At 42.9% G+C, this 10,592-nt stretch overlaps 1 protein-coding gene across 1 annotated transcript; it reads left to right on the top strand.

Moving 5' to 3' along the window:
- The first annotated feature begins 416 nt into the window (after positions 1-416).
- On the top strand, positions 417-10,145 carry cdk5rap3 (CDK5 regulatory subunit associated protein 3). Its single transcript, XM_034057711.3, has 14 exons — positions 417-558; positions 1,148-1,193; positions 1,562-1,693; positions 2,194-2,294; positions 2,542-2,590; positions 3,002-3,180; positions 3,825-3,961; positions 4,652-4,796; positions 5,303-5,419; positions 5,751-5,832; positions 7,341-7,429; positions 8,437-8,642; positions 9,246-9,417; positions 9,902-10,145. Exons 1-14 carry the CDS (start codon positions 553-555, stop codon positions 9,965-9,967), a joined length of 1,527 nt encoding a protein of 508 aa, XP_033913602.3. The 5' UTR covers positions 417-552; the 3' UTR covers positions 9,968-10,145.
- Positions 10,146-10,592: the final 447 nt, after the last annotated feature.

Below are 10,592 nucleotides of genomic sequence, written 5' to 3'. Positions count from 1 at the left end.
ATATCGAAGCATTTTGAAGACATTAAAAAAAAAGACTACTAGTCGAAAGACATTGAATTGTGTTTTCTTTTAGTATTAATTAATTCAGCGCGATATGGCTGTTTATAATAAGGGAATGCAAAACCACATGCACCCTTTATGTTCCTAAATTATGAAAAAAACGATGTGAATTAAATAAAAATGCGGTTGTTTATTTGGTATGGTATTATTCAGGAACAGCTTTCTGATATACACAGTGAAGCTCAATTACTGATTGGTCGATGTGAAACAGGAAAGAACGATTTAGCAATCACGATTGGACAGGCAACATACCCCAGCCTAGAGTCTCGTCGTTTCATTGGCCCTTCTGGAGTTTGCTTGCCTTCTTATTGGCTGTAACCGTCCGTAACTGCTCTCTGATTGGCCGAATCGTCCACCAAGAGTGGACGTGTCGGTTTTAGTGTAAATACAGGACTACAACACAGAACACACGGAGTTTGTGTGAGTGGGGTTTGCAAGCAAATGAATTAATTCTAAAAAAAACTATATATAAATATATCACTGACAGTTGCAATGCAGGTATGTAGACACAAAAAAAGCTTGTGTTTGATTATCGATGTTTTAATAAATAATAATGTTGACATAAAAACGGACATGGGTCTGCGTGGTTTTAAACTATCTAGGCCTCGACTTTCACAAAAGTATTCCTGTGCTAAATAATAGTAATACTATAGTATTGACACTAAGTTTGTCTCAATTTGTCATACATTAAAACAAACAAAAAAACGACTTACGTGTCACATCCATAATATATACGTCTTGCGGCAGCACAACAGTGGAGTGTATATTATTATTTTTTTTTTTAAATGCACACATTATGCTATGTAGTGTATATCAAATACAGTGTCAGTAAAGTTAAGTGACTGCGGGTGAATTGTGAGACACGCACAGCATTGCTTTGATGAGTGTGGAGCGCTGTTTCAACGCACAGAACTGACTTCCAGTACTGAGTTAGTAATCCATACGCCCCTGCTCTGGATAAATGAAACGCTTGTGTGTATGCTCGCATGGTAAAAACTGAGCAAGTCGACTAAACAAACGTTTATTGTGGTTTAAAAGACACACTTTGTGCACTACTACAAAAGTAACATGTTGCTTGTTTTAACAGGGGTATCAGAATTTACCCATTGACATCCAGACCAGCAAACTGCTAGGTAAGCACCACTCTCTACAAAATACTGTGCCATTTTCAAGAGAAACAAGCAAAGAAACACCCGCTTGTGTTTGTGATGATCGATGCTTTTCTATGTCTCTGTGGAGAACAGCGATTCACACAAACCCAAACAGCTGTTTCCTACCAATTAGCAGACCCGGGGGGGGGGGGGGGTGAACAATGCATGTTCTAGGTTCAATCCCAGCTCAGCCAGTATGAGTCAGTGGCTGAGCTGGGATTGAACCTGCAACCTCCTGGCCCACCAAGCCACCAATGTGTGTTGGTCTGAATACTCAGCATTGTGTGGGCAGCTCTGCAGTGTAATAGAAACGTGTTTTTGCTTTGCTGCTGTTTCACGTCTCCATGCAGACTGGCTGGTAGACAGGCGACACTGCAATCTGAAATGGCAGAGTTCGGTCCTGCAGATCCGCGGGAAGATCAACACAGCTATCCAGGACATGCCTGAGAACGAGGAGATCAAGACGCTGCTCGCCGGGTCTTGTGAGTACAGGGCTGCCCTTGTAAACGTTTACCCCACCCTCGTACTTGTGCACTGCAGTTTTCATTTTATTTTAGCTATGCATTTACTGTAGTTTGATAGGTTTATTAATGTGCTTTGCCATACCTCCCTGGTCTTCACAATGCTCTCCGATGCTTTACCATGCTTTCGCTATGCGTTATTACACTTTGCTATGGAGAGAGCACTGGTTCCAGCGCAGTTTATACACATTATCAAAGAGGGAGTGGCAAGAGTTTTTAACCTGCTATGTATGTGGATCTTAATTTCCCGGGGGATGTTTGATATGCTGGGTCAGTTACACAGATGATTATTATTATTATTATTTCTGGTCCTTCGGATGAGACTTAAAACCAAGGTCCTATTGGAAGTGACTCTGCAGCAGCAGTTGTTGATGATGCATAGTTCACCCCCTAGTCCCGGTAAGTTGCTTTGATAAAAGCGTCTTCTAGATGACTAATTACATTTTTTTTTTCTGCTGCAGATATCCATTATTTCCACTGTTTGAGAATAGTGGAAATCCTTAAAGGAACTGAAGCCACCTCGAAGAATATATTTGGAAGATATTCTTCCCAGCGGATGAAGGTAAGAGGATCAATCTAAATTAATTAATGCATTTTTGTTTTAAATTAATAAATGAAGGAATTAATCCAGCAAGCTGCAGACATGAAAACTCTCATTTCCAAAGTCTCTGGCTGCGTTAGATCAGTGCTTCTGAGCTGCAGTGTGTTTTTGGGGGATAGAATTGAACACCAAGCTTGTATTCATCTGTTTACCCATTATTATTATTATTTTTATTTATATATTTATTTATTTATTTATTTATTTATAGGATTGGCAAGAAATCGTGTCCCTTTACGAAAAAGATAATGCGTATTTAGGTAAGCATCTTGTAAATCTGTTGATGCTGGCTGGAAGCTATGGCCAAAAGGTTTCCATCACCTGCAATTTTAGGATTGAGATATAATTAAAACAATTGGGAGTTGATTTTAAAAAGGAATTGGAAACGGAACTGGAATTGAAAAAAGGGAAGTGACCTGTAACCCTGCACACCCCCTACACACACACCCACACCCACACACCCCTTGTGCACACACACACACAGATATACACGCACGCATGCATGCACCCTGCACACACACACACACCCTTAGTTTGTTTTAGAAAACAATAATGACTCTTTAATATCTGTTTAAATATTACAAGGACTTGACCCAGCAAGCACTATAAACCTGCCCCCTTGTAACTCCCCCTAACCCCAACCCCAACCCCGTGTCTGTGTCTCGCTGTAGCGGAGGTGGCCAGCCTTCTGGTGCGCAACGTGAGCTACGAGATCCCCTCCCTGAAGAAGCAGCTTAGTAAGAGCCAGCAGCTGCAGCAGGAGTTCAGCCGCAAGGAGGTGGAGTGCCAGAACGGAGCCGCGATCATGAGAGAGAAGTTCCACAGCTCCTGCAAACAGTATGGCATCACGGTGAGCCGGCACACACTCGCACGAGCATGCGACGGGAGTCTCGTTTCTGTCGCTGCTCTCAATTCATATATTATATCACAACACATGTTGGTTTTGAGTACTAGCGTATTATCAAAGTGTCAATTGCTGTCAGTAACTAACGGTATTCGATTAGAGAATTGATTGCTCGTTGCAGATCTGTGTACAATATCCCCTTCAGTCACTGCACTCATCTATTTATAATGCATGGCAGCAGTGTGGAATAGTCGTCAGGGCTCTGGACTCTTGACCGGAGGGTCGTGGGTTCAATCCCTGGTGGGGGACACTGCTGCTGTACCCTTGAGCAAGGTACTTTACCTAGATTGCTCCAGTAAAAACCCGACTGTATAAATGGGTAATTGTATGTAAAAGAAATAATGTAATTGTATGTAAAAATAATGTGATATCTTGTAGCAATTGTAAGTTGCCCTGGATAAGGGCGTCTGCTAAGAAAAAAATAAAAATAATAATAATGGATGTTTTCATTCGGAATTGAACCAGTTATCTGAATCATAATTGGTCAGCACTACCTTTTGGTTTCCAGGTCTTTAGCCATTGATGATTTGCCTGCAGGATTGTGCCTCTCGCATGTTCTGCACGTTTGAACTCCGCTGTGTGTTTCTCAGGGTGACAATGTGAAGAGGGAGCTGCTAGCCCTGGTCAAGGACCTGCCCTCCACGCTGGGGGAGGTGGGGAAGGAGACCTACAGCCTGTCCGAGGCCATTGAGCTCTACGCAGCCTTCGGAGAGTTCGTGTGCGACTGGTAAGCACACTGGGAGGGGTCGCCCTTGACCAGACCTGGGTTCGATTAAAGTTATAATTCCAATTACAGCGGAATTGTGTGGTGAAATTGCAATTGCAATTACAGTGCTCTTTTTTGTTGAATTTTGCAATGACAGTTACAGTGATGCTGCAGTGATTACATTTATAATTCCAATTGTACAAAAAAAAAAACTCCACACATTAACACGTTTAGCTCTGTGTGTGCTACATATACCCAAGCAATAAATCACAGGCAGACACACAGAAACAGACTCACTTTGGGGTCCGCGAAAAAAGTGGTTGAAAATACATGAATGATAATGATGTCTGCGGTTGTCCTGGCGATCACCTCTACCCCTAAAAAAAAAAAAAAATGTGGGTGATGCAGTCTAGGAGGTGGTATTGTTTGGTGCTGTAAAAAGCTAGTTGCAGAAAAATGATTGTTAAATCGATCCTGTTCCTTTGTGAGAAGTTCTAAATGGAGCCCAGACACTCAAATCTCCCAACTCTTTTTATTATTAATTTAGTCCTTTTTAGCTGACGCTTTTATCCAAAGCGACTTACAGAGACTTGGGGGTGAACTATGCATCATCAGTCAGAGACACTTACAACAGGACCTCGGTTTTACGTCTCATCCGAGACCTATGGTGTGCAGGTCTGGATAAAGATGACTCCACTTCTCTCTCCGCAGGTCGTCCGAGCCCGCGCTGCCCCTGCTGAGACACACCCAGTGCCGGGGGAACACCACGGTGTACGAGTGGAGGACAGGGAGCCCCCCCTCCCTCGTCGAGAGACCCTCCGTGGAGGAGGAGGGGGTCCCTGCCACTGAGGATTCGGTAAGCAAGCAGGCTGGAAATCGCAGCAAGAATTGCCGGCAGTTCTTAGCGGCACCCTGTAGACGACCCCATATTCTTAACAGCAAGCAGCAGGAATGGAAATAAGATTGTTGCATAGCGGTTTGATCCATTCCCCTGGTTTTACTAGGAGTTTAATAAGACACGCCTGAGCTTGTTACCTGTATCTATACGCTGGGGCGAATCAAGCTGGTATTAAAACCTGGAATGGGTGAAACAGCTGTGTAATAGGAGTCGCTGGAGTTCCATCCATGGGCAGATTTGCATGCTGCAGCTCCCTTACTCAATTGGGACTGAAACAGGCTTGCAGAAGGGAGATGCAGCTCTTACATATTGCAAGAAGTATGTCCGGCATATTTCAGATGCATGCATGCATCTGTGTCTGGGTCTGTGTGTGTTAGTGTTACATATTGCTTGAGGTGCTGTGCGTTTGCGCAGCCCCCTGTGCCTGTTTATTTGTGCCAGCTTGCCACGCTCCTGTATTGCAGATTGACTGGGGGACTCTGGGTAGTGATGGGGACTGCGCCTCCGATGGGATTGATTACGGGATCGCTGTAGCGGATGGAGGAGTGGACTGGGGGATCAGCTTGGAGCCGGGCGCCCTGGTAGCTCAATTGTTTATTATTATTATTATTTATTTGGCAGACACCTTTATCAAAAGCGAGTTACAGGATTACAGTGCAAGATTTAATTACACCAAACGGCAGCGTTTTAGCCAAGATCAAACTGCACCCTCACCCATTGCGTAGCAGTTTAAGCCATTCCTGGTTTTACTGTGAGTTTTAATAAGACCGCGCCTACCTGAGCTTGTTGCCTATAGGCACTGGGGCTAATCAAGCTCGTAGTAAAACCTGGAATGGGTGAAACTGCTGCGAAATAGGAGTTTTTATTCCACCTCTGTCTTGTGTATACTTATTGTAAGTTCTCTGTCCATAGGAGGCAGATGCAGGGGATATAGACTGGGGAGAGGAGGCTGCCAGTCCAGTGGAGATCGAAGTGGTGGAGATGGGCACCAACTGTGAGTTACTAATCTTTAAAGTGAATCATTTTAGCGACAGACACACAGGCGGCTTGGAAATAAGACTCCAGTTTCATAGCAGTTTCACACATTCCAGGTTTGTCAACGAGCTTGATTAGCCACAGTGTGTATAGGTAACAAGCTCAGGTGGGTCTTGTGAAACTTATAGTAAAACCAGGAATGGATTTCCAGTCCATGCACAGTATATAGACAATCCTGTTTATTTTGTCCAGAAGGTGGCAGTGTTCTTATTTTTTATTTTATATATTCTTCAAACTCTTCTGCTTCATCCAATTCTGTTTGAGGAAGATGGGGTTAGTCTTTCCTTTTTTTAAAAAAAATTAATTAATTTATTTTTTGTCCTCGTCACGTATCCCCAGTACTGATTTTACACCTGTCTGCTTCAAAAGTTTTTATACTTCTTTCATCGTTCAGTCTTGTATTAGATGTGGTGTGTGTATAATGGAAAATGTGTGGTACTTTCTTTTTTAACCAACATACAAAGCGATTTGAGATACTGTGGTATGACAGGGCGCTCTATAAATAAAATGCATTGAAATTTAACTGCCTTAAAAAATTAAAATGGTGTTGGTGTCATACTGCTCACCTCCACAAGAGGGCGCACATACAAAAATAAAATGGCGTTGGGTGTCATACTGCTCACCTCCACAAGAGGGCGCACATACAAAAATAAAATGGCGTTGGGTGTCATACTGTTCACCTCCACAAGAGGGCGCACATGCAGCTTTGGCCTGGCCCTGCCGTAGCTGCTCCAGCACTGCTGTTAATGTCAGTCTTGGCACAGCTACAGCAGCGCCACTCACTTCTGACAGTCTGTGAAGCTGCTGGGCAATCTGCAGGGCTGCCAGGAGGAAGTGTCCAGCAATTAGACCAAGCTGTGTGTTCCTGGCCTCCAGATTAGAGTCAAACTGAGACTGTAGACGTGTAATTTGGGTTGTCAAGTTTGCTTACACAGTGGAGCGCTGGCAGGACTTGGCTTGAACTTGGACTGTATCATCACAATGCCTTTTTTTTTTTTTTTTTCCATTGCATGATTTCAAACGAACGTCCCGGCACAGTCAAAATTATACAGTTACCCTGTTACACAGAGTCTTTTTTTAATGCACGGAATTATTATGACATTGTAAAGTGCTGCTGCTGTTACTACCAGGTATAATAACATGCTGTCAAGAGCAGCAGAATTTTCTGGACAGAGACTCCAAACCTTCTGAAAATACCAAATAACTGTACAATTATAATTTACAAAAAAAAGACTAGGCTAGGCTTAATATTTCTATTTCGCTTCGAATCTGATGCGAGATTCGATCAGCTGTGCAAATAAAAACAGTTTAGAAGTTTTTCGGCTCCCATGCCATGCATGATGTCAGTGAGGGCTACAAGTGATCGGAATCGATTTCAGAGCAGGTTTAACAGTCGTCTGTTGCCCCCAAGTCAGTCCTCCCCTGTTTATTTGTTTGTTTGTTTGTTTGTTTGTTTGCTTGCTTGAGGTCCGGAGGGGGTGGCGAGGGGAGAGGATGCCCTCACTCTGCTGGAGAACCCAGCGACCAGGAACCAGTTCATAGATGAGCTCATGGAGGTGAGTGGGGACTCCTGAAAACAGAGAGATACAGCTTCTAGATATAGTATATGGTGCTGTGTAAGATATACAGGGTGATGAGAAAGTAAGTTTAACACTTCAACGCACCATGTCATTGATGTGGTAAACTTTCTGATCACCCTGGATATATGATATATATAAAGTTTTTAACATGCCTTTGTCAAAAAAGTGTGTTTGAAAACAAACATTGGAGGTATTCTATGTAGCTAATGATGTAACAATCTACTGTTCCTTTCTATTTAAACCTTCAGGCATCGTAGTATCCAGTCTATTTATCCATTTATTTTCTTTTATTCTTCTATACTGTACGTTATCTAATTAAATTTTTTCTAAAACCACAAACTTCAGCTCCTCCATGGTCTGTTCCTTGTAAAGTGCTGAACTGTTGGTTCATTTTCTTTTTTATTTCTTGTATTTGATAAGTGGTTCTCTATTCTTTTATATAATTATGTACCTGTCACTCCTACAGATTTTATTTTATTACATTTTATGCACGGAAATATTCTTTTCATTTTTTTCTGAATTACGAAGTATACGTAAATGCTTCCAAACTATTTTTGAAATGTTGGGTAATAATCTAGAATATATAATTATTAATGGTACTCTCTTAACCCTCTCTTCCCTTAGTAGTAAAACTGCAGAAATACTGTGGTAACTTTTATTAAGGGGGCAGGTTAGGGTTTTAATCAGATTGTAGAGCACACAGATTAAGAAGTACAGTTTAACATGTACACTGACCAGTTCAGGACTTCTGCTAGGATACAGTGGAGCAGGTGTTGATTTTTCTAACATTGTCTTTCTTCTCTCCTCTCCTCTCCTCTCCGCCACTTCCCTCCACTTCTCTCTCTCCTCTCCCTGCTTTTCCACTCCTTTTCTCTCGCCTCCTCTCCTCTCCTCTCCACTACTTCCCTCCACTTCTCTCTCTCCTCCTCTCCGCTCCACTCTCTCCTTCTCCTCCTCCTCCTCCTCCTGTCGTATGTGTGCAGCTGGAGGTGTTCCTGACTCAGCGGCTCTGTGAGATGGGTGAGGAGGGGGACGTGCTCTCCATGAGTCAGTTCCAGCTGGCCCCGACGGTGATCCAGAGCCAGACCCGGGACAAGGTGCTGGGGGTGCTGAGCCTGGTGAAGGGGCTGATCGAGCGACTCACCAGCGTCCGGATGCAGCACCTGTTCATGATCCAGGCCTCGCCACGGTGAGAGAGCCGGGTGATTCACAGCACCCGCAGAGCTCAGACACTGGGTGCGTTAAGTAAGCGAGCCGCTCAGAGCACCTAAAAAACGCACTTAACTGCGACATGCTCAGGTACGCTCCTCCTGAGCAGCTTGGAGCGCGGCAGGCATAGGGAAGCATTTTAAAGCAGAGAGAGGTATGGTAAAGTATAGGCAAGCATTGTAAAGCACAGAGAGGTGTGGTAAAGCATAGGGAAGCATTGTAAAGAATGGAGAGGTCTGGTAAAGCATAGGCAAGCATTGTAAAGCATGGAGATGTATGGTAAAGCACAGCTAAGCATGGTAGAGCAAATTCTTTATACAAAACAGTACAATAGAGTTTAGGTTTTTAATCGAGATTGCTGCCCGTTTTGAAATCAATCTTTGACAAATGTTCCAACTGTACACCTTTTAGTTCTAGTTAACTTTAGAATTCCGATTCGAGCATTTAGAAGTCATGGCTGACCAGCGTTAAGTACCACGGCACTGTGCAGTGCACCTCTCTCTCTCTCTCTCTCTCTCTCTCTCTCTCTCTCTCTCTCTCTCTCACACTCTCACGCTCTCCCTTTCCCCCCTCATCCCGACAGCTATGTGGACCGCGTGACTGAGCTGCTGCGTCAGAAGCTGAAACAGGCCGACATCCTGGTGCTGAAGCAGCAGGCGATGGTTGAGAGGAGGCAGGAGGCACTGAGGGAGCAGGGGCAGCTGGAGCCCAGAATAGACCTCCTGGTTCAGAGGACCAAGGAGCTGCAGAAACAGGTAGCGCTGAGCTGGTGGGATTGGCACATTCATTACATTGCAGATCAGTTTAAGATAGTCCAGGGTTATTATTGATTGGGGTCTGCTATACCAATCTTAAAATACTCTTAATCCTATTGCATTGCAGAAACAGCTACCGCTGAGCTGCACTCGTAACCCTTCGTTCATACTTTCAAAGCATTTATTCCAGTCTATGATTTAAGTCCATTTTTTTTTTTTTTTTTTTTAAAGAAGTAAAACATGTTAATATTACAAAACTGAAACAAGTAAGTAATATAATCTGTTCTGTGGAGCACTCTGTAAGGTGATTTTTCTCTTTATATTTAAAAAATATATATAAAGAGAAAACATGGTCCGGTGACAATGTAAGTATGATCTGCTCTGGACCAGAAGTTAAATTTTTTTTTTTTTTTTAAGGGAGGCAGGTTCAATTTATTGCTCCTGAGAGTGGGATATGTTCTAAAAAGTTCTCTGTGTCTTCCAGATCGAATCAGACATCTCCCAGCGATACAATAACAGACCAGTTAATCTGATGGGAGTCACAATATAACTCTCAGCACCGCAAGCCAGGCATCTCTGCCTCTGGATATCATTTCAATTCTGGACCTGCCCTCATTAACTGTGCTGCCTCAATCTCTATAATGTTGTCATTTTAAATAATTCAATAAATTATTGTATTTTGCTCAAGAAAAAAATAATAATAATTATGAGACTGTGTATATATTGAATGGTGTTGTGGTTTTGTTTGTAACTGGATACTGGATGACATTTGACACTCAGATCATTGCACCAACGACGGCGCGAGTTCAAACATTTGTCTGCTGATCAGCCTGTACCCTGAAAAAGCCACAGCTGGGTTTATTTTTTTTTGAGAGACTTTTACAGCACTGGGGAATCGGTCTAGTTTGCGTGCACCACCTATTCTTGATTATCCTAGGAATACCTAGGTAAAGAAGTGCTGTGTGTGTGTGTGTGCATCTGTGAGGTTGCTGCACTTAAAAAAGAAATAAAAGAAAAGTTAAATCAGAAAACAGTTCTATAATCACTCCTGCCCCCGCTCTCTGAAAGTCTTTCTTTACAAACATTTAATTTAATTTTTTTTTTTTTTTTTTAGCATTTAAATGTGCCTCTGAGTCACTGGAGGAGTTGCGCTAGGGCTGATGATAAAAAATGTT

This window comes from Acipenser ruthenus, unplaced genomic scaffold, assembly GCF_902713425.1.
Source record: "Acipenser ruthenus unplaced genomic scaffold, fAciRut3.2 maternal haplotype, whole genome shotgun sequence".
Lineage (NCBI taxonomy): Eukaryota > Metazoa > Chordata > Actinopteri > Acipenseriformes > Acipenseridae > Acipenser > Acipenser ruthenus.
The sequence above is the reverse complement of the archived record's forward strand: the minus strand, read 5'-3'. Positions and strand labels throughout refer to the sequence as shown.

What these genes read in the sequence shown, in the direction of transcription:
- cdk5rap3 (XM_034057711.3), top strand. An exon ending in GCAAACAGTATGGCATCACG is followed by an intron (nt 3,181 to 3,824) that starts GTGAGCCGGCAC and finishes TGTGTTTCTCAG; the next exon opens with GGTGACAATGTGAAGAGGGA. An exon ending in GGAGAGTTCGTGTGCGACTG is followed by an intron (nt 3,962 to 4,651) that starts GTAAGCACACTG and finishes CTCTCTCCGCAG; the next exon opens with GTCGTCCGAGCCCGCGCTGC.